The sequence below is a fragment of the Aristolochia californica genome, unplaced genomic scaffold (genome assembly GCF_029961685.1).
Source record: "Aristolochia californica isolate CCGP_79_NKW_82.1479 unplaced genomic scaffold, dmAriCali1.0.hap1 SCAF_15, whole genome shotgun sequence".
Taxonomy (NCBI): domain Eukaryota; kingdom Viridiplantae; phylum Streptophyta; class Magnoliopsida; order Piperales; family Aristolochiaceae; genus Aristolochia; species Aristolochia californica.
The window spans coordinates 19,180,787-19,208,685 of NW_027181826.1; the positions used below are offsets into that span (position 1 = coordinate 19,180,787).

At 42.9% G+C, this 27,899-nt stretch overlaps 1 protein-coding gene across 2 annotated transcripts in view; it reads right to left on the reverse strand.

Moving 5' to 3' along the window:
• Positions 1-27,899, reverse strand: part of LOC137951937 (serine/threonine-protein kinase TOR-like) — a 103,177-nt gene that overhangs the window by 26,528 nt on the left and 48,750 nt on the right. For both annotated transcript variants that reach the window (XM_068798934.1, XM_068798935.1), the window contains exons 16-35: positions 23,640-23,742; positions 22,881-23,063; positions 22,696-22,788; positions 22,560-22,595; positions 18,102-18,200; positions 17,793-17,891; positions 17,517-17,679; positions 17,301-17,425; positions 17,165-17,217; positions 16,020-16,143; positions 15,746-15,931; positions 15,482-15,634; positions 15,244-15,396; positions 14,998-15,069; positions 14,770-14,904; positions 14,613-14,674; positions 7,085-7,182; positions 5,480-5,589; positions 5,219-5,392; positions 5,058-5,123 (exon numbers count right to left, since the gene is read on the reverse strand). In XM_068798934.1, coding sequence (XP_068655035.1) covers positions 5,058-5,123; positions 5,219-5,392; positions 5,480-5,589; positions 7,085-7,182; positions 14,613-14,674; positions 14,770-14,904; positions 14,998-15,069; positions 15,244-15,396; positions 15,482-15,634; positions 15,746-15,931; positions 16,020-16,143; positions 17,165-17,217; positions 17,301-17,425; positions 17,517-17,679; positions 17,793-17,891; positions 18,102-18,200; positions 22,560-22,595; positions 22,696-22,788; positions 22,881-23,063; positions 23,640-23,742 — 2,287 coding nt within the window. The remainder of the gene's footprint in view (positions 1-5,057; positions 5,124-5,218; positions 5,393-5,479; positions 5,590-7,084; positions 7,183-14,612; positions 14,675-14,769; positions 14,905-14,997; positions 15,070-15,243; positions 15,397-15,481; positions 15,635-15,745; positions 15,932-16,019; positions 16,144-17,164; positions 17,218-17,300; positions 17,426-17,516; positions 17,680-17,792; positions 17,892-18,101; positions 18,201-22,559; positions 22,596-22,695; positions 22,789-22,880; positions 23,064-23,639; positions 23,743-27,899) is intronic.

Consider the following 27,899-nt stretch of genomic DNA (forward strand, 5'->3'; position numbering starts at 1 on the left):
AGGCTATGGCGAGCCTTTCCGACGCCGACAGAGGACTCGGCGATGCTGTGACAAGAATAAATGTAGGAAATGTCGCTCCACGACGAGGAAGAAAAACTCACAGACGGTCAGATCCGTCCAGCCACCACTCCGGCGTGCTTTCTGAGGCTTCGACGAAGGAATACGAAGCTCGCTGAACGACGGTCTCACGCTGGAAGAAGCGAAATAGTATTTTCCGCTTCAGCTACGGAAAATGCAAAGTTATCGTCGAGAGAGTCGCCCGGAAATCAGGTCCAGTGATCTGAATCTCCTCAGCCGACGGATCAAAACTTTCATTCATCTGTGTCACAGTAGAAGTGATCCACAACTTCAGGCTTCAGTTCCAAAGAGCTACTTCGGAAACTAGAAAATCCCGTGAGCTCTGGTCACCGGACTCGATGTTCCTCTTCTCGGTGACTGCCTTCCGTGGTCGCCGGGAATGTCGGATCACCCACAGAAAAGGAACCTCCATTTTAGCCAGGCTATTCATACCTGAGGCCACAAAATCGGGTTTTGGCTGGAATGAGCTAGCCGATGCATTCCAAAGCCTCTCCCAGACGCAAGCCACAACAAAAGAGCCAATCTGCCCCGGTGATGCCAGAGTAAGATTTCCACCTCTTTTCCCAGCATCCCAGCGCCACCAACCCACCCCCCCCCCCCCCCCCCCCCCCCCCCCCCCCACACGCACACACACCCTATCCTACTCATATCAGCATCCCCTCCCCGAAAATTCCTGATTTGCCCCAAAACCATGCATCGGTCCCCCCTACCACCACAGAAACACCCGAAATCATTCAAATCCCACCAAACCTTCTCCATGATGGGCGCAAAATTTTGACTCGCTCCATTCTCGTCCAAACATCCCCGAAGTCATCAAATCCAGCATTCTTCATTGGCTAATTGACGCACTTCACCTCCCTTACACTCCCAGAATCTCCTATCTCAGTCCCCAAACTTGGCTCGTTCATTTCAGAACCCAGCAGGAGTCTTATGCAGCTCTTGCCATCATACCCCACACCAGCTTTGGCATCATCGGGGTCTCAGAGTGGCTCCCCTAGGCACCCTCCAGCCAGTACGGCCAATGGGTCACAGTTACAGGGCTTCCTACTGAGCTATAGCAGAACGCGGTCTTTTTGAGGGTCGTATCTGAGTTTGGCTCTATCATTGCTTTCGACCAACTCACGGAACACTGACACAGTCTGGATGAGGCCCAGATCCTCATCAACGCTCTTCACCCATGTGACGGGCAATATTTCAGATGCGTTATGGTGGATAAAGCACGATACTGGATCCGTATCAGCATCGCTGAGATGGATGATTTTAGAGATGTGGTCCCCAAAAGCACAATCAAACCTCGGGAAATCACACAGCCAGCCAATGAGCTGGGAAGTACATCTCTTGACTCCCCCCCCCCCTCCTCTTTTTCAGATTCAACAACAATTGGATGGCGGACCACTGTTTTGATCTATCTCTCCAATCCTTTTGGGAGAATATGACCGTTGCAAGACCGAGTGGGTGGGCCTTCCTAATCAAGCTCAAGATGTTGAAGCCGCTACTGAGGTCTTGGGCTTCTGAAAAGAAGGCCTCTTCCTCAGTTGTGAGAACTGATGCCCTTGCTTAGATAGCCGTTCTCGACTCGATGGAGGAAGTCAAAGGTCTCTCTTCTTCGGAAGTCTCTCAGAGGTATGCCCTTCAAGGGCAATTGCAGTCCTTCGCCCACAGCGAGTTAGTGCATTGGAAGCAACATGCAAGATTCAAATGGCTTTCTGATGGGGATGCTAATACTAAATTCTTCCATGCAGTCACCTCTGCACGAAGAAGGGCCAACTGCATTACCACACTTAGCGTCAACGGTGAGATCACCTCGGACCGAGCCATTATTTCTGACTCACTAGTGAATTTTTTTGCAGATTTATACTCTGATCACCAGCCATTTCGGCCCTTCTTCCAAAGGGTTAACCTTCAGGTTAGTCCATCAGTTGCAACTAGTCTCATCGAGCTCCCCTTCTCTACATTGGAAATTGAAATTGCAACCCTTGGCCTTCCTTTGGATCGTGCTCCCTGCCCGGATGGATTGAACGGGGAATTTTATCGTCGTTGTTGGCCGTTCATCAGGGAAGACATGTCTAGCATGGCATCAGATATAGGAGTATCAGAGCCTCTTTCATCGCCCTCATCCCTAAAAAAGATGGGGCAGAGCTCCCATCCGATTTTCCGCCAATCGGTCTCACTACCAATGCATATAAGGTGATTGCGCGCCTCCTTGCTAATCGCCTCAGGGCAATCCTTCCTATTGCCATTCACCATGGACAAAGTGCTTTTATTAAGGGAAGAAACATTCTTGATTCAGCCATGGCATGTCATGAACTTAGTCAACATTTCAAGGTCCGAAGGCTCCCCAGATTCATCCTCAAGCTTGACTTCGAAAAGGCATTTGACAGAGTTAACTAGAAGTTTCTAGACACCCTACTGGGGAAGATGAGATTCGGAGAAAAATGACACTTCTGGATCCAAAGCTACATCTCCTCTACAAGCTACTCCATCCTTCTCAATGGAATAATTTGTGGATACTTTAAGGGAACCAGGGGAATCAGACAGGGAGACCTCCTCTCCCCCCTGCTCTTCAATGTGGTGGCAGAATACCTATCCTCCTTGATCTACTCGGCCAAGAACATGGGATGGCTCCTACCCACGGCTGATTGCACAACCTTTGATATTCCGATTCTTCAGTTTGCAGATGATACTATTTGCTTCGGGGTTGGTACTATGGATCAGATCAGAAAATTGTGTGTCGTGCTAGGATTATTTGAATTGGCTTCTGGTTAGCACATAAACTAAGGAAAAACCACTCTCCTTGGCTATCACATTGATCTAGTTGGGCTTCGGAATATGGCGGACTATCTGGGATGCTTTGTGGGAAATATGCCAGCTACATATCTTGGGCTTCCACTTTTTGATTCTCGGCCTTCGGCGTCTCTATGGCCCCCCCTCATTGAGAAATTTGAAAAGAGGCTAGCCACTTGGAGGGTAAACTCTTATCAATAGCGGGGCGTCTCACTCTCCTGAAGTCTTGTCTAGCGGAACTGCCAAATTATCTGTTATCATTCATGCACTGTCCGGCTTCTGTTTGCTCCAAAATTGATGTCATCCGTCGACGATTTTTGTGCAGGGGTTCAGAAGAAACCTTCAGATACCATCTAGTCAGTTGGAAGGATATTTGCATGCCTCATAATAGGGGAGGATTGGGCATCCGGCCTACAAGGGCAATGAATAAAACTCTTATGCTCAAATGGATTTGGAATTTCAACAAGCATAACAGTTTATGGAAGAATATGGTGAAATTTTACCTTCAACTTTCGAGTGCATGGTGGAGAGAGGGTGGCGTTGCTCACCTCCTATCCCCGATATGGAAATCAGTTTTCAAGCTCCTTCCAGTATTCAGAGATGCTACAGCATTTCACACAGGCAATGGAAGGACCCTTCTCTTCTGGTTGGACGAATGGTGTGGCTCCCAATCTCTCTCAGAGAACTTCCTAGGGTTGCATAGGGTGGCAAGCGACCTCTCTTGCTCTGTGGCTGATTCATGGAGTGATCACTCGTGGAGTCTTCCATTTCGTCGGGGGTTAAATGATGAGGAATCGTTGGCTTTTTGCTCTCCCCTTACTAAACTCAGTAGTACTATTATCTGGGAGCACTCAGTTGATAAGCTGATTTGGAAGCCCATTAATAATGACCAATTCACTGTCACTTCGGCTTACTCTCATATAAGAAAGCAAGGCTACAGTTCTCATGAGCACAAGGCAAATCTGGCTTGGAAACTCTCAGCACCAAGCCAAATCAAATTCTTCGGGTGGTCGGCCATCAGAGAAAATGGCCAATTCACTGTCACTTCGGCTTACTCTCATATCAGAAAGCAAAACTACAGTTCTCATGAGCACAAGGCAAATCTGGCTTGGAAACTCTCAGCACCAAGCAAAATCAAATTCTTCGGGTGGTCAGCCATCAGAGAACAGATTCTGACCTTAGACAACCTTCATAGAAGAGGCTTCACTGCCCCCGATCTTTCTTGTCTCCTTTGCGGTGAGTGCGAAGAGATAGTCCTCTTACACTGTGGATTTTCGTGGCAAGTTTGGATGAAGATCTTTCAGAAAATCGGGCTCCAACTGGGGCTACATCAGGACCTCTTTGGCACCTTTGAGATGGTTCGAGGGATTCTCCTTCCTCGACTGTGCAAGTTAATTCTTTCGGCTTGTCTTGCGCATGTTCCATGGTGCATTTGGCTTGAGCGGAATAACCGGAGATTCAACTCCAAAGCTAGCACCCCAAACAACACGGCTTCTCATGTCGTCGGTCTCATCTCGAGTTGGCTTCATACAATGAAGGATTTTGCCACTCTATCGGGGGTTCCCTTCAGGAAAATTGGAATTTGATCGCTCACATGTCTGGCCCTAGCAGAGCTCCTAGAATGGCTATCTGGGATCCTCCCCCTTGCGACTGCATAAAACTGAATTTTGATGGTATGCTATTGGATGTCCTGGTCTAGCAGGAGCAGGTGGTGTATTCAGAGGGCACAATGGAGACCCCATTCTTTCTTATGCTGGTTCGGTGGGCATTGCCGATTCTAATACTGCTGAAGTTAGTGCTCTGTTGTTTGGCCTCCAAATCTTCAGGAATTGTCTCCTTGGCAAGTTAATCATTGAAGGCGACTCGAAGATGTTATTAGTTAGTGTTCCAAAGACAGCCTTCCCCCTTGGCATCACTAGCCCATCACTGATAGTATTGCTGACATTGTATCACTACGCATTGTAATTGGAATCTCATGCCTAGATCAGCTAATTCTTTGGCTGATAAATTGGCAAAATTCGGTACTTCCCAGCAATATCTCATTGTATGGGAAGGATTCCCTCCTTTGTAATTTGCTCTTTTGAGCTTTAGTCTTAGTAAAAATCAGCACCATTTCAAAAAAAAAAAAAAAAAAACTGAAAGTGAAAAGAACAAGCAATTGTCATGATAAAGATTTCAAAGAAGAGGAAGCTAACCAAAGCTGCAATATCAGTGGCCAAACACTTTCTAGCTCTCTCCACAAACTCCCGTGCTTCATCATACTATAACAAAATAAAAATCAGGAAGTCTCTCAAGAAAAGAAGCTCATAATCATCAATAGCCAAAGAGTTTCAGAGTTGACGTGGATAAAACTTGCCTTTCCATGGCGAACCAACAGAACAGCTCTAAAGAAAGTACCATTGCTACTGCCATCACCAGTAGCAGCAATATTACCCAAAATACGAAGCTTGCTATCATCCCCATCATCCAAACGTGAAACATATTCCGCCATTTGATCCCACTCTCCCATATTCCATGCGGCATTAGCAGCCTAGAATGGTAAAGAGCAACAGTCGAGAAAATATAACATAGGAAAGAAAAAACATATTGAACAGAATAACAGAAAGCAGTAAAAAACCATTGGTGCCATCTCCAATCGAGCTGCTGGTTCAGCTGGGGTCCAATACTCCTTGCAAAGATTGTTAAGTTCTTCCCAACGGGCCAATGCAGCAAGACACCTCATTCGACCTACAAAAGATACCAAAATTAGACAAACTTTACTCCCTGGATGAAATAACCAAAAAAGAAAAAATCTTCTACTAACCCAAGACTCAATTAAAACCAAGACTAAGAAACTTTGAGTGGAAAGTAAGTATATTCTTCTACTCCGTGAGACGTAAAATGCTAAAGTGGATCAATTCCAATTCTTAAAAGAATTATTAAGTTTGGTTTGTTTTAAAGAGATTATCAACTAAAATATTAGTAGAGTTGTATTCTCCATTTTTTTTAAAATAATGGAACTTTTATTGAAACAGAGAAAAGGAGTAACGGGTCAGACAACCGGACAACCAGCTCAAAGGTCGAAACCAGTTGAGAACGATCCTCTACAGCCAGGAGATCAGCTCTGAGAGGAGATCTGTATTTTAATGTTGACCACTCCACAAGACTTAAACTCAAGGCCAACAGACCTACAGAACCCAATACTAAATCCACAGTGAGCCTTGCATAATTTGATTAGGAAGAAAAAACAACCACAATTAGCTACAATTTAGCATATTTATTCTCCTTCACATCCAAAACCACTTGGTATAAGCTTTGAACACTTGAAAGATAGATCAAGGCAACACTCTCAGTATTAAATTGCACAAACAATCCAATCAGGTCTCAGAAATCAAGCAAAATACTGAATAAACACCAAAACAAGTATAAAATCTACTGAAGAAAGGCCAGTTCCTTCCAAGTGACTAGCCAAAGTTTTCTGAAGTGTGTGAGAATTCCACTAAGAAAAGTGAAGAAAATACACAAAAAGTTGAGAGGCACTTTCCCAACAATGATCTTCGATCTCCTGAAGTTCATAACTGATGTAGAACATTTACCCACTGACATCACCTTCACACCCAAACAACTAGTATTGAGGCATGAGCACCAATACGAACTAAAGACGAGGTTTTCCCCAACCACCCACCAGCACTCCCTCCATGTCAGGCCTAAACTGACAATGAGTGCCAAGATGCAAAGAACACACATTAGGACACAGAACAGAAAAGAAACTGGCCCTGAATTCGTTGTCATACCATGAAGAAGTTGCATGGTTAATCCCAAAATGAGTAGCCAAATTAGGGGGTTCTTTTTCCCAACTAAAAAAAGCCCAGGATCTTCCAAGCCCATAACAGATGCAGATTTATTTACCCAAAAACAACCCTCTCAAGCCTAGACAACTAGCCTATGATGTGGAGCACATGTATAGGTCACAGAAAAGTTGGCCTTTTACCCACCAACAACATCAGTAACTGAAAGCAACACCGACAAAATGTATTAGGCACATAAGCTTGATTCTTATGGTGAACATCATGGTGTGATTCTAAGATATCTTGCATCCTTTGGTGAAAGTCATGAGAAATCAACATCAGAAAATTTTCTGATTATAAAGACATGAAAATATCCCATAAGAGATATAATAAGGAACAAGTGAACAGAAAACAAAAGAGACTTTAATCATAAACTTTCATAATCAGATGATAACCTAATGTCGCATCCAAGATGAGATGTGGACTTGTTGCCTGAGATGCTTTCACAGTGTATGCCTTGAGAGCATCATCCCACCTCTGCAATTTTTCATACCTAAAACAATATGATGGTGAAAAGCCTTGAGCAGAAGTCCTTCAAGAAACTCTATAAAGAAAAGTAAGCAGCCAATTCAGAAGCCCCTAAAACTTATTTAAGACTAATGATAAAAATACCAACTCAACTAATAGTTAAAAAGTACCTTTCCTATTACTTACAAGAGGTGAAGATTCCAATAATAACAAACAAACAAATATATCATCATGGGAACAATGTAGTTGATGTCAGGAAATACAAAAAAAATTCTAATCACATTTTTATCCTTTTCAAATCAAAAAAAAAAAATTCAAGTTAAAACGGGGAGAAAAAAAAAAGGCAAAACACTGATCAAGAAAATGAGAAGCTGAGCCGAAGAGAAGCATATAGAGGGAGATTGCATAGAGTGACATCTGAAGAACTAAATTTCAACATTTTAAAGTAAATAGTTCTTTTTGAAAAGTTCAAAAATGGTATTTCATCAAAGCCATAGAGAAAAATTATAGTGAGAGACGGGAGCGAGAGAGTGATTTTGGGAGATTTCTGGCGAAATTTCGCTGATTGCTAACGTGCGCCGTTAGCAATCGTATCGTGCGTCGGCTGGTTCGAAACTGCTAACGTGCGCCAATACCCTCAAATGAGAGAGAGAACTCTCCTGACGGCTGCCATCCCTACGGTCGGCGAACGGACCACTCCCCTCGACCACCGCTACTCAGGCAAGGCTACGGCGAGCCTTTCCGACGCCGACAGAGTGCTCGGCGATGATGCGACGAGAAGAAATGGAGGAAATGTCTCCCCGCGACAAGGAAGGAAAAATCACAGACGGTCGGATCCGTCCAGCCACCGCTCCAGCGACCTTTCTGAGGCTTTGACGGAGGAATACGAAGCCCGCTGGACGACGGTCTCTCACCGGAAGAAACGAAATAGTATTTTCCGCTTCAGTTACGGAAAATGTAGAGTTACCATTGAGAGAGTCATTTGGAAATCAGGTCCGGTGATCCGTATCTCCTCAGCCGACAGATCAAAGCTTTCATTCATCTGTGTCCCAGTGGAAGCGATTCACAACTTCAGGATTCAATTCCAGAGAGCTGCCTCAAAAACTGAAAAATCCTGTGAACTCTGGTCACGGGACTCGATGTTCCACTTCTAGGTGACTGCCTTCTGTGGTCGCCGGGAATGTAAGATCACCCACAGAAGAGGAACCTCCATTTTAGCCAGGCTATTCATACCTCAGGCCACAAACTCGGGTTTTGGCTGAAATGAGTTGTCCAATGCACTCCAGAGCCTCTCCCCAGCACTAGCCACAGCAGAAGAGCCAATACGCCCTGGTGATGCCAGAGTAAGATTTCCACCACTTCCAGCAACCCAGCGCCACCAAAACACCCTCCCGACATCCCCTCCTCATATCAACACCCCCTCCTCCCCAAAAATTCCTTTATTGCCCCAAAACCATGCATCAGCCCCCCCTACTCCCACAGAAACACCCGAAATCATTCAAATCCCACCAAACCTTCTCCATGATGGGCGCAAAATTTTGACTCGCTCCATTCTCGTCCAAAACATCCCCCAAAGTCATCAAATCCAGTATTCTTCATTGGCTAATTGACGCACTTCACCTCCCTTACACTCCCAGAATCTCCTTTCTCAGTCCCCAAACTTGGCTCGTTCATTTCAGAACCCAGCAGGAGTCTTCTGTAGCTCTTGCCATCATACCCCACACCAGCTTTGGCATCATCGGGGTCTCAGAGTGGCTCCCCTAGGCACCCTCCAGCCAGTACGGCCAATGGGTCACAGTTACAGGGCTTCCTACTGAGCTATGGCAGAACGCGGTCTTTTTGAGAGCCGTATCTGAGTTTGGCTCTATCATTGCTTTCGACCAACTCACGAAACACTGACACCGTCTGGATGAGGCCCGGATCCTCATCAACGCTTTTCATCCATGTGACGGGCAATATTTCAGATGCATAATGGTGTATAAAGCACGATACTGGATCCATATCAGCATCGCTGAGATGGATGATTTTAGAGATGTGGTCCCCGAAAGCACAACCAAACCTCGGGAAATCACACAACCAGCCAATGAGCTGGGAAGTACATCTCTTGACTCTCCCCCCTCCCAGTAGTTGCGATCCCCTCCAAGCAACTTTATAGCTGGCATGGGAACTATACTCATGGACCCCCGGACATTCCCCCCCCCCCACTTATCCGACACATCACTCACCACCCACTCAACCCAGTCCCCCATAAAAAATACCATTGGCCCACATCCAGATGATCATTGGCCGATTATGATTGATACCCATTTTGGCAGTAGAACCCCCCCCCCCCCTCCCCTCCCTTTTCAGATTCAACAACAATTGGATGGCGGACCACTCTTTTGATCTATCTCTCCAATCCTTTTGGGAGAATATGACCGTTGCAAGACCGAGAGGGTGGGCCTTCCCAATCAAGCTCAAGATGTTGAAGCCGCGACTGAGTTCTTGGGCTTCTGAAAAGAAGGCCTCTTCCTCAGCTGTGAGAACCGATGCCCTTGCTCAGATAGCCATTCTCGACTCGGAGGAGGAAGTCAAAGGTCTCTCTTCTCCGGAAGTCTCTCAGATTTATGCCCTTCAAGGGCAATTGCAGTCCTTCGCCCACAGTGAGTTTAGTGCATTGGAAGCAACATGCAAGATTCAAATGGCTTTCCGATGGGGATGCTAATACTAAATTCTTCCATGTAGTCACCTCTGCACGAAGGGCCAACTGCATTACCACACTCAGCATCAACGGTGAGATCACCTCAGACCGAGCCATTATTTCTGACTCACTAGTGAATTTTTTTGCAGATTTATACTCTGATTCCCCCCCTAGTTCACCCCCAAGAAATCCCCACCCTGGAAATTACCTCTCCAACGCAGAGTCTGGAAGTAGTGAGCGCACTCCTCGTGCCCACAGGAAAAACAATTTTCCCCCTCCCGTTGTAACCTAGCAGCGTCGAGCTAGAGGGCAACAGAGATAGCATCTACAGGGAGGACCAAGTGCCACCATTCGATACCCCTGCAACCTAGAGGCGGGGGAATTCATCACTCCAGAGCCGGGTGAACGAGCTCAGGTGCTTGTGGCAGCTCTTCAATCATATCAACACAAATACGACCCAGAAAACTGAGCCCAGATAGTGGAACTTGCCAAGGTGATGGGCACCGTCTTCGCGGAGCCTCTCCTGGGAGATAACCACTCATCTAAGAATTCAGAAAAGATGAAAAATGATCAATGATTATTCTCTCATGGAATATCCGTGGAATTGGGTCCTGGCGTCGTTGCGCCTCCATCCAGGACCCCATTGCCTTTACCAAGGCAAATGTTGTTGTTCTTCAAGAAACCAAGGTGGCTTCTCTACCACTTGGATACATCCGTGAGTTGTGGCACCTAAAGGAGCCCGGCTGGGCTTCAGTGGATGCAGTGGGATCGGCAGGTGGTATCCTACTGATGTGGGACACCAGTATTACTAAGGTGCTTGACCGTTGTAGTGGCTCTTACTCCCTTGGCATCAAGCTGCGAGACAAAGGTTCGGGGAACATTTGGTCCCTAGTTGGTGTCTACGGCCCTACCAGACACCATTAGCGCCACTTATTTTGGGAGGATCTATCGAGGACTTGTCAGAAGTGGCCTATTCCTTTGACGTTTGTGGGTGACTTCAATGTCACTAGCTTCTGCCACGAGAAATCCCCGCCGTCCCAGAGACTCACTACCTCCATGAGGCTATTTACTGATTTTATTGGGAACTGGACGAGATTGCCCAATCTGGGAAGACCTTCACTTGGTCAAAAGGCATGCAACCCCCAGTCCTCTCAAAGCTGGACCGTTTCTTAGCCAGCAATGATTGGCTTCAACTGTACAGTAACGTCTCCGGCAAAGTCCTCAATAGAGTCGTCTCTGATCATTGGCCGATTATGATTGCTACCCATTTTGGTAGTTGCCCCCCTCCTCCCTTCAGGTTCAACATTAATTGGAAGTTGGACCCCTCTTTTGATCTCTCTCTCCAATCCTTTTGGGAGAATATGACCGTTGCAGGACCGAGAGAGTGGGCCTTCCCAATCAAGAGGTCTTGGGCGTCTGAAAAGAAAGCCTCCTCCTCATTTGCGAGAACCGATGCCCTTGCTCAGATAGCCGTTCTCGACTCGGAGGAGGAAGTCAGAGGTCTCTCTTCTCCGAAAGTCTCTCAGAGGTACGCCCATCAAGGGCAATTGTAGTCCTTCGCCCACAGCGAGTTAGTGCACTGGAAGCATGCAAGATTCAAATGGCTCTCTGATGGGGATGCTAATACAAAATTCTTCCATGCAGTCGCCTCTGCACGAAGAAGGGCCAACCGCATTGCCACGCTCAGTGGACCGAGCCATTATTTCTAACTCACTGGTGAATATTTTTGCAGATTTATACTCGGATCACCAGCCACTTCGGCCCTTCTTCCAAAGGGTTAACCTTCAGGTTATTCCATTAGTTGCAGCTAGTCTCATCGAGCTCCCCTTCTCTATGCGAGAAATTGAAATTGCAACCCTTGGTCTTCCTTTGGATCATGCTCCTGGCCCGCATGGATTCAACAAGAAATTTTATCGTCGTTGTTGGCCCTTCATCAAAGAAGACATTTTCAGCATGGCCCGCTCCTTCTATCAGCATGGCATCAGATATAGGAGTATCAGAGCCTCTTTCATCGCCCTCATCCCAAAAAAGATGGGGCAGAGCTCCCATCCGACTTCCGGCCGATCACTCTCACTACCAGTGCATATAAGGTGATTGTACGCCTCCTTGCTAGTCGTCTCAAGGCAATCCTTCCTATTGCCATTCACCGTGGTCGGAGTGTTTTTGTTAAGGGAAGAAGCATTCTTGATTCAGCCATGGCATGTCATGAACTTAGTCATCATTTCAAGGTCCGAAAGCTCCCCAGATTCATCCTCAAGCTTGGGTTCGAAAAGGCATTTGACAGAGTTAACTGGAAGTTTCTGGGTACCCTCCTGGAGAAGATGGGATTCGAAGAAAAATGGCACTTCTGGATCCAAAGCTGCATCTCCTCTGCAAGCTATTCCGTCCTTCTCAATGGCACAATTTGCGGGTATTTTAAGGAAACCAGAGGAATCAGACAGGGAGAGCCCCTCTCCCCCCTGCTCTTCAATGTGGTGGCATAATACTTATCCTCCTTGATCTACTCGGCCAAGAACATGGGATGGCTCCTACCCACGACTGACTGCACAACCTTTGATATTCCGATTCTCCAGTTTGCAGATGATACTATTTGCTTCGGGATTAGATGAGAAAATTACATGCCGTGCTGGGATTATTAGAATTGGCTTTTGGTCAGAGCATAAACTGGAGAAAAACCACTCTCCTTGGCTATCATATTGATCCAGCTGGACTTCAGAATATGGCGGACTAACTGGGATGCTCTGTGGGAAATATACCAGCTACATATCTTAGGCTCCCACTTTTTGATTCTCGGCCTTCGGCTTCACTATGGTCACCCCTCATTGAGAAATTTGAAAAGAGGCTAGCCACTTGGATGGGTAAATCTTATCAACAGCAGGGTGTCTCACTCTCCTCAAGTCTTGTCTGGCAAGGCTTCCAAATTATCTGTTATCATTCATGCACTGTCCGGCCTCCGTTTGCTCCAAAATTGATGCCATCCGTGGACGATTTCTGCGGAGGGGTTCAGAAGATACCTTTAGATACCATCTGGTCAGTTGGAAGGATATTTGCATGCCTCATAATAGGGGAGGATTGGGCATCCGGCCTGCAAAAGAAATGAACAAAGCTCTTATGCTCAAATGGATTTGGAAATTCAACAACAAGCACAACAGTTTATGGAAGAATATGGTGAAATTATACCTTCAGTTTTTGGGTGCACGGTGGAGAGAGGGTGGCGCTACTCGCCTCCTATCCTCGATAAGGAAATCAGTTTTCAAGCTCCTTCCAGTATTCAGAGATGCTACCGCATTTCACAGGGGCAACGGAAGGATCCTTCTCTTCTGCTTGGACAAATGGTGTGGCCCCTGATCTCTCTCAGAGGACTTTTCGGGGCTGCATAGGGTGGCAAACAACCTCTCTTACTCTGTGGCTGATTCATGAAGTGATCACTCCTGGAGTCTTCAGTTTCATCGGGGATTAAATGACGAGGAATCGCTGGTTTTTTGTTCTCTCCTTACTAAACTCAGCAGTACTATTATTCGGGAGCACTCAATTGATAAGCTGATTTGGAAGCCCAGTAATAATGGTCGATTCATTGTCACTTCGGCTTACTCTCATATCAGAAAGCAAGACTATAGTCCTCATGAGCACAAGGCAAATCTTGCTTGGAAACTCTCATTGCCAAGCAAAATCAAGTTCTTCGTGTGGTCAGCCATCAAAGAACAGATCCTTACTTCAGACAACCTACACAGAAGAGGCTTCACTGCCCCCGATCTTTCTTGTCCCCTATGCGGTGAGTGTGAAAAGACAGTCCAGCATGTCCTCTTACACTGTGGATTTTCGTGGCAAGTTTAGATGAAGATATTTCATAAAATCGGACTCCAACTGGGGCTACATCAAGACCTCTTTGCCACCTTTGAGATGGTTCGAGGGATTCTCCTTCCTCGGTTGGGCAAGTTAATTCTTTCAGCCTGTCTTGCTTATGTTCCATGGTGTATTTGGCTCGAGCGGAACAACCGAAGATTCAACTCCAAAGCTAGTACCCCAGACAGCATGGCTACTCATGTCGTCGGCCTCATCTCGAGCTGGCTTCATACAAAGAAGGATTTTGCCACTCTTTCAGGGGTTTCCCTTCAGGAAAATTGGAATTTGATTGCTCACATGTCTGGCCCTACAGAGCTCCTAGAATGGTTATTTGGGATCCTCCCCCCAGTGACTGCATAAAGCTGAATTTTGATGGTTGTGCTATTGGATGTCCTAGTCCAGCAAGAGCAGATGGTATATTCAGAGGTCATAATGGAAACCCCATTCTTTCTTATGCGGGTCCGATGGGCATTGCCGATTCTAATACTGCTGAAGTTAGTGCTCTGTTGTTCGGCCTCCAAATCTTCAGAGATCGTCTCCATGGCAAGTTAATCATTGAAGGCGACTCGAAGACGGTTATTAGTTGGTGTTCCCAAGACAGCCCCCCCCCCCCCCCCCCCCTTGGCGCCACTGGCCCATCACTGATAGTATTGTTGACCCCCCCCCCCCCCCCCCCCCCCCCCCCCTTGGCGCCACTGGCCCATCACTGATAGTATTGTTGACATTGTATCTTCTTTGCATTGTAATTGGAATCTCATTCCTAGATCAGCCAACTCTTTGGTTGATAAATTGGCTAAATTCGGAACTTCTTAACAATCTCTCATTGTATGGGAAGGATTCCCTCCTTTGTAATATGCTCTTCTGAGCTTTTGTCATAATAAAAATCAGCATCATTTCAAAAAAAAAAAAAAGGTATTTCGTCGCTTAAATACCAAGACTCCTTCAGCTGAACATCCAGGTGTTGTTGAGCATATGTCAGTATTCCCACTGCAGCCTGGCAAAGAAAACATTTGTTCAAAAACTGGTGGAAGGGCCAAACGGTAACAGCTTCAAACATTAAATGAAAAAAGAAAAAGAACAAAACCAAACCTCATGCTGGTGTAACTGATTATTTATATGAATAAGAGCTTCTACAACAGCAACTGGATTTGCATCCATCTTCTTTGAGCGTGCACCGTCAAACTCCATTTCTTTGTAATGCAAGGCTTTTGCAAATGCCCGACACTGAACAAAAGGAAAATGCAGAAACATGCATCCATATCAATAAAATATCCTTGCCAATATACCAGATCTTCATAACTTCCCTTCATGATTCACCTTCTCAGCAAGAGCACCGAGGAGTCTGATGTCTATAGGAAGAGGTTTCTCATCATGTTCCATGAACTCTGCCTGCAAAAGATTTTTTTTTTTTTGAGTATGACGAGAATATCTTTGAAAGAAAAGAAGAAATTATAAAATTTTGAAGAAGCTCCAACCACTAAGATGATAAGATGATGGAAAAATAAAACACACACACATTAATCCAGAAAATATTTTCTGATACGTAATGCAGGAACTTCATACCAAGTTCAGTAGAGTCGCCAAAATTTCAGGTGGGATATTTGGAGATGAGAAGGCCATTTCAAGACTTCGAACTAATTGCTGCTGGTTAGTCTCATTCATTTGTGCCCAGCAACTTACAAACCCAGCAGCAAATAACTCTCTCCCGACAAAAGGCTGCAAAAAATTAAGGTTACAACTGCACACAGCCCTGTCAACTGACCATTTTAGAATCTTTATCCCCATGGATAGAAATGCTTACTTGCAGTTGTGCTAGTCTTGCACATGTACGTAATGCTGGAGAAGGAGATTCTTTAAGAAGTTCAATACTGAAATGCCTCATCCACTCAGCCCAATCTTCCTTGGTACTCCTTTGAGAAGCTTCTCCAGCTGTACGTAATCTCCCATCATTTACCTGACAGAACAAATTGACAGTAAGCCCCTGAGTTTAACTGGAAAGATAAGAGAATAAAACATAATAAGTTCCTCTGTCTTTATATAATGCATAATCTTTCAAGAAAATTACTTGATGACTCCTCAGGTGCCTATGCAACTCAACTCCTTCCTCATACGGGTCATTGTCAACATCATTTACTGGATCACTAATAAGTTCAACAGGTACACGCCGAGTCAACTTTTGAACCGAGATACTATCTACAGTTAAAGGCTGACGTTTCCTTAGCCGGTCTTCAATTTCATCAAAATCTTTGTGCTGCCAAAAAGTAAAAATAAGCCATTGAGATTCTGAAGCAGCTACAGATCACCCAAAAAGAAGTAGAAAGTCAGCTAGTTAGAGAGACCTGTAAGCGGTGCTTCACTAGAAGTTTATGGACAGATGGAATGAAAATGGTGGAGTCCTCCCCAAGAGAATGTGCAAGGCAGCAAAGAGCATCAGCAGCATCCTTTCTTAATTCATCATTGTTCCTGAAAACCACATATAGATAACTTGTTTCTTTCAGGAGATTTAAATAAACAAAGATATGCCATAGCCCAGAAACCTAAAAAACTAGAATTTGCTCTAATAATACTAAAACATTGTTAAAGTGGAAGAAGGCTGCCTACAACAACGCATATGAGGAAATACATTGTATTTTTTTTAATTTTAGTCTCTTTTTTCTTTTGAGGGGGTCTAGTGTTTGAATATTACCACTTGTGACATTCATACCCACACCATATGGCCCATCAGTAAGCAAGCGGAGACCCCCCTAAATAATCTACATGGTCAAGGAACTTCTTGCAAGTGAAAGGCCTTCATCAGGAACCAAATATTGGGACATAAGTCAGGAGTCTGTCTTGTTCTTTTTGAAAATGCAAGAACCATTAGAAAGTTGTTAATGCCAGACTTAACATTTCAGTAAGTTGTTTTTTTTTTTTTTTTTTTTTGGAACAATGTGGAAATATTTATTTAAGAAAGTTTGCCTATGAAGTTGGGAAAAGGAATCTCACTTTCATGAGTAATAGACATCATCATACAGACAAATAACACACGACATATATTAAAAACATCAGAAGGGTAGTTTGGTCATTTCCATAAGTTTGGTTGTATCGAGAAGAGTGAGATTAGTTTGAAGAAGTGTAGAAGAGTCTATGGTCCCATTTTCATAAGGTGTACACGTTAGAGGGGTATAGGAGTCTTTTCCTTTACAACTCACTTCAGTGAATATAAGGATTAGGGGGCTCATGCTTTTTCCCCTAATCCAGATTGGCGACCTCTCTAATTCTGGTCCCTTCTCTCTTCTTCTTCTTCTTCTCCTCTCTCAATCCTATTTCTCTCGATTGCTCAAACATAACAAAGCTGTGACACCTGGTTGCTTAGCAGCAATCGTCACACTGGAATGACCCCATGCCACAAAGAACACATGGAGGGTTTCTAGATATCATAGCATCTACAAAGAAAGAGATGCACCATAAATATTGCAAAAGGGAAATGGTATCAACAACATACCCATCTAACACTAACTTCAGATGATGCACCAGAGCTGATACATGACCAGTAACCTGACATAAACAGGACAAGTATCACATGAAAGCAATTCTAATACCAAGTAGGGCACCAGACAAACTAGGGTGAAGCTAGCAACCTGCACCCGTGGAATAAGCTTAGTAAGAGTCTTAACAGCAGCACGTCTTATATCAACTGACGCATCTACTTTAAACAGCCGAATCAACACGGGAAGAAGTAGATGCATATGTTCATCCAATGTCCCTGATGGATTAAAGAATCAATATCAGTCATGTATCTTCATAATAGGCCAGCTAAACAAAATATGAAACAACAACTAGCAAAGGACACCAACCACCAAACACTTCAAGGGTATGAAGAATATCCAGAACATAGGTATAGTCATTGCAGCGTTCTGCATCACTGAGTACTTGAATACAGCAAGGAAGGATAGCAGGAAGATACGTCCTAAACTCATCATTCAGAGCTAAGCATAGTTGTTCTACTAGGTGCAGAATCTGAGAAAGTAAATTGATAGACACAAACAGCAAAAGTCACAATGTCTTGAATAAGATAAGAATAAACTTTACTTAAAAGAGCACAAGTTATATTGGATGGTATTCGCACTTACAGGTGAACCTTGCACAGGACGATTAGTGGCAGGCAAACAGAAGGAAGACCACAGTTCAGAAATTACCGATAATAACTCTGGCAAATACTTGCGAATATGCTGCATGGCAAACATAATGATGAAAAATATTTTCTCAGGTGTTTAAACATGAAATTGAGACAAGGTTTTTCTTTCATACATGCTATTTTTTTCTTTTTGTTGCCTATTTTTTATTGCTAGCCTCGTCTTGCAAGTTTATTTTCTGTCTCTTTGTATTCCTTCTTTTCTGTTATTGAAAAAATAAAAATAACAGCCAAGTTACTACCATACCTGACGCACAATAGATACCAGGGTTCCAAGCTTCCAAGTTATAAACTCCTTCAAACCATCTTCACATGTACGAACTGTGTGAAAAAGATCAGGCAAAACCTAAACAAAAGAAGATATAATTGTTCCTCGTCTGAGAATTTCATGAGGATAACCTTAAACTAAGAGCAATGCAGCAAGGACAAATTCTCTGCATCTCCTTCAAACAATGACGAGAAGACATTCTCATACTTGTTTTTATCATCAATAACTTCTTTGAACATAAATATTTAAATGTAATGTAAAACTCAAAATGACAAATCAGAAAGAGAATACAAGAGTGATGTGCTTCGGAACATGTTACAATCCCAGTTTATTCAAAGGTTTGAGGGCTTAGGTTAGAACCTAGGTGACCTAAAGGACGTGTTGCATGTCAGAGAGATGGTGGTTTTTACGTGAGCTAGGCTGATGGAAGTCTATGATTGAGGCAGATATTGGTTGGGGTTGCAGGTATAATGGCCTGAGAGATGAGAGGATGGGAGAAGAATATTTAGGGGCTAAGGGGGGCTGGAAAGAGGTTTAGAAGAGTCTAGAGACATGGGATTTCATTTAGAGGACTTGGGAGAGAAGATCGGAGAGTTGGACAAATTATAGGAGAAGGTAGAGGAGGAATTGGCGTGGGAAGAAGGTAACCTGAGAAAAGATACCAAGGACTCCTAGATGGCATGGGACTTAGTGAGGGGTAGAGCTTAGATCAGCAAGAGAGTCTAAAGAGAGGTTGTCATTCTCCCCTACCAGACTATGTCTCCTAATCTAATTTGGATGTCAGTGGAGTTCTAGGAAGACTAGAACTCATGACCTAAGAAATTGTAGGACTCGTGGGAACTTGGTGATAGAAGTAGAGTGGCTTCGGTGCAATGGAGGGAAGGAAATAGACTCATGGTTAGGTGGAGGATAGGGTAGGTGTAAACATGTTAAAATTGAGGTTCAAGATATCTATAAGCACCTGAATTTTAATGATAAAAAACTCAGTCATTTTACTTTAACCCTCGAATGATAATTTTGAAAAACAAAAAATAGCCTTCAAAATTTTTTTAAAAAGGATTCGAATGGACATAGGCTTAAACCCATCAGCATTAAGAAAGCAAAAAGGGAGTTGAACCCCACTTACATAGTAAGCTTTAGAATTAGACGTAGCATCCAACCCTCTATAAAATTCGAACACATCAAGGAATAGGACTTGAATCTGACGACTAGAGGAATTGTGGAAAGAAGAAAGGCTTCGACCCTAAAGTATGGGATTCAAATCCTTAGAGCAAGTAGAAAGGAAAGGAGCTAAACCTAGTTACAAAAACTTTTGGAATTAAAAGTGAATTCAATCCCTATATTGAAGAAACACACTGTAGGAATAAAACACATGGTAGGATTCGACCCCATCTGGGTAAACAACAACAAAAAGGATGTGAATCCAACTGACAGAAAGTTTTGGCACAAACAAAGGATTCCACCCATGTAAGGTGCAATAGCTAGAGGAGTCAAACCCAAGAGGATTTGACTACGGAATCATACCGTTGGAAGAAAATGGAGTCGAAACTAGGGCACAAGCTTCGAACCCATGTTGCAAAAATTCAAAATTTATAATGTCAGACCCAAATCTGGATGTTGTAGGTCTTCGAATTTTGTAAGTAATCTAACAACATGTTCAGCAGAAAAAATAGGCCTTATTGATAAAAAAAATTGTAATATTTGAACAAGTTTTCACTTATATATGGACTTATCTACTCATAACAGCTAGCTTCTTAACATTGGGAATCGTGTTATATATACCCAACTCGTCCCAAACTTTGACATATCCTTGCCAACACAAATTCCAAAGTTCTCCAGTGCTGCAACGGTGATTTGCAAGTCCTAGTTCCAATAAGAGCTCAAAGAAGAAGTCCTTTTTTTTTTAAAATAAGAAAAGAGAAGATTACAATACATTGCCAAACAGGGCCTCCTTCCACAACAAGGTGTTGGAGAGAGACACCTAGTTTAGCCTGGGCATCCGCTAAATGATTAGCAGATCTAGGAATATAATTCCATTTACAATTTAAAGTAGAAATTAAATTACATATATCGTAAAACATATCTCAATGCCACCACAGAGGACGTTCATTATTTGTGCACCAATTGATAACAACTTTTGAGTCACCTTCAATACAGAGGGGCCTAGAAGCATGACTTATGAAAATTAGAAGTCCGTTAAATAATCCAGTTAATTCAGTAGTTGTAGCATCCGAAATTCAAATTGGCCCAGCATAAGAAAAGAGAAGAACTCCATTTTCATCATGAACAACACCACCAAAACCTGCAGGGCCTGGACATCCATACGCGCTACCATCAAAGTTCAATTTAAAATGGCTAATAGGGGGAGGGGACCAAATCGCCATACGAAGGGGCCTTGTAGGATAGGACATTCTAGCTACTATTCGCCAGTTTTCACTGAAGTTTGACCCTCGAAGATCTCAGAATTCTTTACGCAATAAAATCCACGAAGTAACTTGACCAATAATTTCTTCAACCAATATTTCTCAAGAAATAAACTTTAGGTTTAATTTTCGATTATTCCTTTCTTCCATAATGCCCATATAAGATGCCCCACACAACAAGATATTAGTAATTTTCCAAGTTTTGGAAGGCTGGTATTTGTAATTGAGAGAATGGTTGAAGGGAGATTATGAGAGGAACAAAATTGGAGACCGATTTTGTTTAAAAGGCTGGTCCACACAGAAAAGGCATACTCGCAAGAAGAAGTCCTTTTGATAGAGTTTTTCACTCAATGCTAAGTATTTCTATGCATTGATTTAAACGTCAGTTGAATAGTTGGTTTTTAATTGGAAGGTTAGTCAAGTATTTTTATATCATACTAGGCCCTTATTTTCACATTGATGGTCTGATGTGAAAAACTTCTCATATAGCCAGTATGTGCAAAGTTTTTTAATGCATTTATTTTAAGATCTAATACATTAGAGCTACTGACTTGTTGGTACATTCACCTTAGGATTGGGTGTAATTTTGCTTTTTATTTTGATTGGAATATCTACTTATCAAGTGTCTCTATTGTGCTTTAACTAACTAAGAAAGTATCTTATAAAAAATTACAAAAATAAAATGTAAAACTAATAAAAATAAAAAATAGTTTGAATGTTCAAATTTTAATACGCACATTTTCATAAAAAAAAACTAAGCAAGTATCTCTTGCAATTGTAAACCAATCAAGATTTGTATATGTTGGTTCGGAGTTGCTAAGAATCCCTTAATTGAGTCTAGGTGCATGTACCTAGTAACTCTTGACCTTTAGTCCCAAGTGTTGGGCAGGTGTTGTATATCCTAGGTGGTTTTTGGCAATAGATGTTCTATGCAATGATTACAAAGCTCATAGAGCTTAGAATTTATAGAATAAGAACTGAAACTACTTCTATTATTTTTCTACGTAGGAGTAAGAGTAGGACGCCCCTGAACTTGTGCAGTAAGCTATCTCCACATACATTGAACTTAGATGCTTATTTTGCCTTCAGCTTAGCTGGTGCCCCTTTCTAGAGCATTCTTCGGACATTTCTACCCTTGATGAGTTGGTGCCACCTTCTAGAGTATTCTCTTGGACATTTCTGCCCTCACCTGCTTAGCACCACTACATTAGAGAGACTTTTGATACTTTTGTCTCTCCTATCTGGTGCCACCTGTCTTCTCCTCCTCATGGACCTTCTACTCCATCCTAGACTCTCTAGTTGTCATAAATAACATCCTAAAGACTTCAAACTTAAGACTCTATCTTACCTGGCCCATGCACGGGCATAACTTTCTTATTCTTTTACCCATCTCTCGTTGCCAACACGGCCTCTCTCGACATCCATTAACTTGGAGCTGTAACAGGGTAGCATAAATAGACAAGACTTTGAGCAAAAGTTGTTCAAGACAATATACACATCCAAATGATACCTAATAGAAGAAAGCCAAAAATAATATGGTTATAAACGGTAAGGAAAGAATAATAATAGAAGGGTAACTTAGTTAGACAATTCAAAAGGACAGCAGAATGTAGGACCAATGTAATGAACAGAGTTCAGATAAAGCAAAAACGGTAATGATGAGTAGTGAGCTCTAAAGATTTATGACCAACTATAGCTACTAACAGCTAGCCAAGCTTATCGAGTAGGTTCAGGTCTTTTATTTGCTATGGATCCTTAATCACAATCCCTTCCTCTAAATTTGATACTTCCAGCCAAATTCATCAGATTTATGGAAAAATTGAAGTTTCATATAAACGATCCATGAACATTTGCAATACTGAGAAAAGAAGAGTTTTTTTTCCAAACAAGTTCCAAACAGATTTTTACAATGAGAAAGCAAGCAGTATACTGCAAAGAATATGAGAAAACAAAACATACACAAAGAAGTAATTATAAATGTGATCAACAATCAAATATCAAGAGTAAGTCTTACCTTTGGTAAATACGGAACACAACTGAGACCCATAGACTAGATCCAAGGAAACAAGAAAAAATATCAGAATCAAAAATAATAAGATGAAAACTAAAACACGAGTGTAAGGCAACATATTTGATTTTTGATGGCCCACCTTGAATATAAACATAAGAGAGCCCACCACCTTTTGATGATAACTTGAAAGTGAGGGATCTCGAAGAATACGCATAAGAGAATTGATTGCAACCTAAACCAAAATCCATTTGTCATACAGGAAAACCAAAAACGTTTGCAGAAGATAATAAGTGTCAATATACATGTAAGTGTTTGTATACATACAGTAGCATAATAATCCTCTGAAGTAGCAAATGATGGTCCAAGGTCAGTAGGCAATTCCTCCATAGACTGAATATGCTGACCAGTATCACTTGTGGCCCGTGTTACATCTCCATGTGATCCCGGCAAGCTTTGTTGATTGCACTTATGTACATGGGGGTCTAACGCACCCATAATCCCCAAAACCTGATAGGAGTTTAAAATTCAGCCTCCAAATCTGGTAACAAGACATCCTGCTATAACACGTTCCTCAAACTACATTGTTGATTCCCTTGCCAATGAAGAGACTAGTGAACACACCCTTATTGTAACCATATTAGCGGTTTGTTTGTTTCTGTCATTATCTCTTCTTTGCTCCCTCCTTTGGAGAGAAACTCTCTTTGTAGCTTTTAACAAAATCCTCATCACATCATTTAAAAAAAAAAAAATCTTCATCCCTCATTTCAAAAAAAAAAAAATCATTTAAAAAAAACAAAACCCTCTTCCCCATAAAAAAAATAAAAATAAAAATAACAACTTTTTTTTGCATTCTTTCCCTCTCATAAAGAACTTCTCAACTTTTTAAGAAAATAATCTTTTCAGCGTTTCTTGTTAAAACATATACAGTAATAAATAAACCAGACGTGAGCAGAAAAGTTATCAGGCTTGAGTCATCCCCATGCTAGTGACAGTCTACCAGGAGCAAAAATGTACACTCTTATAGACATCAGCAAACATCATATGAAATACAAGGCAAAGTCTAGAAATGAAAGAAAGCAGAACCTTCAACACTTCTCTTCTGGTTGACCATGCCGATTCGCCATTCAGCAATTTCAAGAGTAAGCCAAGCAACTGTGGGTACTCATTGTACGGAGTAATAACATACCTGGGACCAAAGAAAAATTATTTAACTAAATGCAACATTCAAATACTAAAATTAAAAAGATCAAATTCCCATAAAAGTTTAAACAAACATTAAATTTTCCCAATTTTTTATAACGACATTTTCCAGTTAAGTGGTCTTATTTTTTATTTTTTTGATGAAAGATGATTTTATTAAAAGAAACAGAGAGAAAAGGGGGAGCTAACCACTAACAACAAGATATTGCAAGGAAGTTCCCTGCTTAGCCAAACAATCGGCAACAGAATTTGCTGATCTCAGGATATGAGACCAAAAACAATCAAACAAACTAACAATTTTTCATAATTTCAAAAAAGGTGGTCTTATTTTTATTTTTTTTAAATGATGCTGAATTTTATTATGAGAGCTCAAACGAGCAGATTACAAGAGGGGAAGCCTTCCCAAACAATGAGAGATTGTTGGGAGGTTCCGAATTTAGACAATTTATCAGCCCAAGAATTGGTTGATCTAGGAACGAGGTTCCAATTACAATGAATAGATGACACAATGTCAGCAATACAATCAGTGATTGGCCAGTGGCGCCAAGGAGGGGAGCTATCTTTTGAACACCAGCTGATGACAATCTTTGAGTCGCCTTCGATAATCAGCTTGTCGTGAAGCCGCTCTTTAAAGATTTGGAGGCCGAATAGAAGAGCATTCACGTCAGCCGTATTTGAATCAGCAATACCCATCGGCCCAGCATAGGATAGAATAGGATCTCCACTACTGTCTCTGAAAACACCACCAACTCCAGCCGGCCCAGGACAGCCTAAAGCACTGCTGTCAAAATTGAGTTTGGTGTAGTCGTAAGGGGGAGGATCCCAAGTGGCCATAACCGGTTTCCTATAGGGGCCCGCCATGTGCACAATCAAAGCTCCAATTTTCTCGAAGGGAGACGCCCGACAGAGAAGCAAACTCCTTCCTAGAATGTAGCCAACTTGAGATAAGGCCCACTGCCTGAGAAGGTATATTATCCGGGTTGCTAGCCTTGGAGTTGAATCTCCAGTTGTTTCGCTCGAGCCATATACACCATGGGACATGCACAAGGCATGCCAAGAGAATTATCTTGCCCAACTTAGGAAGGCATATCCCCATAACCATCTCAACGGTTCCAAAATGGTCCTGATGCAGCCCCATTTGGAGACTAATCTTTTGAAATATCTTCATCCAGACTTGCCAAGAAAGTCACAATGTAAGAGAACATGTTGGACTGTCTCGTCGCACACACCACAAAGGGGTCAAGTGCGATCGGAGGTTGAGTAACCTCTTTTATGGAGGAAAAAAGGTGGTCTTATTAATACAATCTATTCAGGTTAAGCCTAGTTCCATCCCAAAATGACTAGTCACTTAGAAGGCATATTGCTCAACCTTATAACCATAACTTTTCTTACCTTTTTTCCCACTCAACACTCCCCCTTACATCCAGATTTTACATATAACAGACCTTAGCCGTGGGCACAAACCCTCAACAAGGTACACAGACTAGTACTTCATGGAGCCCAAGACACACAAGCACAAACTGGGCCTTGGCCCACACATACAACCTTCCCAAACAGTGACAGATTGGAGGGAGGTCCCAGTTTTAGCTAATTTATAGGCAAAAGTGTTTGTCGATCTCTTTACATGGTTCCCTACAATGTTAAAGATGGAAAGCAAGGTAGGCCAATGGTGTCGGGTCAATGAGGAGGTGCCCAGAGTGTAATTCCTTTGAAAACATTCAACCGTGAAGTAGAGCAAAGACTTCAGCGGTGGTAGAGTCAGTAAGTCCCAAGGGTCCTACATAAGACAAGATTGTCTCACCCGAGAAATTACAGAAGATGCCCTCAAAGCCAGCCGGTCTCGGGCATCCTAAAACACTACCATCAAAATTCAGCTTAGTGTTGCCCAAAGGGAGGGGGGGGACCATTCAACCATGACAAGAGTCTTGGATGGACCCGACATGTGATAGAAGATACGCTAGTTAATTCGAAGCGGCATCACCTTGAGGGCATAGAATTCATGATGAGAGTGAAGCCAGCTGGAAATAAGGCCCACAGCCGACTCGATAGTCTTGTCCACGCTACTAAACTTATGATTGAAACGCATGTTGTTACACTCGAACCAAATGCACCAAGGAACATAGGCAAGACAGGCAGATAAGAGGATTTTGCCAAGCTTGGGGAGAAGGGTGCATCTGACCATACAAATGGTTCCAATTAGATCTTGAGGAAGGCTGAGCTGAAGATTAAGTTTCTGAAAGATGCCCATCCAGACTTTTCCAAGAATAGCTACAGTAGAGGAGGACATGCTGGACCGATTCATTGCATGTATCAAAGAGAGGGCAGACAACACTGAGGTTGGAAAAACCACGCCTCTGAAGATTGTCGACAATAAGAATCTTCTCTTTGATGGTTATCCATATGAAAAACTTAATTTTGTTTGGGGCGAATAGTTTCCATGCTGCAATGGCATCGTGCTCTGTCCAACCTTTGAGAATACGTCGAGGCCACCGAGAAGAGGTCGTTCTTGTTCGGTTTCCAGATCATCTTATCTAGTAAGAGGCCCTAAATCACATTAGGACCAAAAGTAGATGAAAAATCACAAAGGTCATTGGCCTCGTCATCACGAAAACTTGTTTGAAGTGAAAGTCCCAAGATCAATTATGTCATACATCTGCAATAAGGGTGTCTTGACGCGAAGAGATGACAAAAAGAGAACCTAAAGCATCCATAAGGGGCATCCATAAGGGGGCGGTTACCACACCAAGCATCCCACCAGAAAAGGAGTCTCTGACCATTACCAGCAAAGAAAGAAATGGTGCTTTTGAATAGTGGAAACAGGGGGAGGGGAGATTTCCATATGGGGGATAGGCATCAGGACGCCCCCCCCCTCCCCTTCAGTCGACCAAGGACTAGAATATTGCAATTTAAAAGACACCATGGGCTTCCAGCAAGAAGCACGTTTGGCATTAAAGTTCCATATCCACTTGAGGAGAAGAGCCTGATTCATTTCTTTTGTGGGGGCGGACGCCAAGCCCACCCAACAAACGGGGTAGGCACACATCCTTCCAGTTGAAAAGGTGATAACGGAAAGAGTCCTCAGATCTTCGTCAGAGGAAGCGCTTCGTGATGGTATCAATTCTTTTTAAAACAGAGGCCGGGCAATGCAAGAAGGCGAAATAGTAATTTGGGAGACAAGCAAGACAAGATTTCAAGGGGTGAGCCTGCCTGCAGTGGAGAGGAGCTTGCCACGCCAGGTAGCCAGCCGATGCTCAAACTTTTCAATCAAAGGAGACCAGAGGTTGGCACTTGGCCTACTATCGAAGAGAGGGAGACCAAGGTATGTTGACGGAGTAGTGCCCAAAGAACATCCCAAAAAATCTGCCATAAGCCTCAAGGTGGATGTGATATCAGAAGAGGCTAATTTTCCTCCAATTGATCAGTTGTCCCAAGAGACCTCGAATAAACCAAGAACGGCCTGAAGTTTTCTGACCTAGTCCATAGTGTCAACACCAAAACATATCATGTTGTCTGCAAACTAAAGGATTGGGATGTCAAAATCAGCATGATCAACCAGACATCCCTTCTCTTTGGCCGAGTAAACTAAAGAAGAGAGGTATTCAGCAATGACGTTGAAGAGCAACGGAGATAGGGGGTCGCCCTACCAGATGCCACGAGACCCCTTGAAGAGACCACAAACAATACCGTTGACGAGTAGGGAACAAGGGGCGGAGGATATGCAGTTGTTGTTCTAAAAGTGCCATCTTTGGTGAGAAAGTAATCCAGAAGCCTCCAATTGACCCTCTTGAAAGCCTCTTCAAAGTCCAATTTAAGGACAAACAAGGCGAGCTCATGGCTCGACATTGCAGAATTGAGGATGCTTTGGCCTTTAATGAAAGTGCATTGCCCGTGATGGATGACCAAGGGCAGGATAGCTTTGAACCGGTTGGCAAGGAATCTAGCAAGGAACTTCTAAGTCCTCGTGGTGGGTCTCCCAAATTGTTTGTTGTCCAAGCTAGGTCTCTATATCTTTTTTTTCCCAACTTGATGGGGAGAAGTACAAAAAGAACAAGAAAGAGGTATGTTATTCTACATGTTGTGGTAATTTTTATATGACCAAAATATTCAAGAAAAGGAGAGAACAAAAGATGAAGATTTTATATA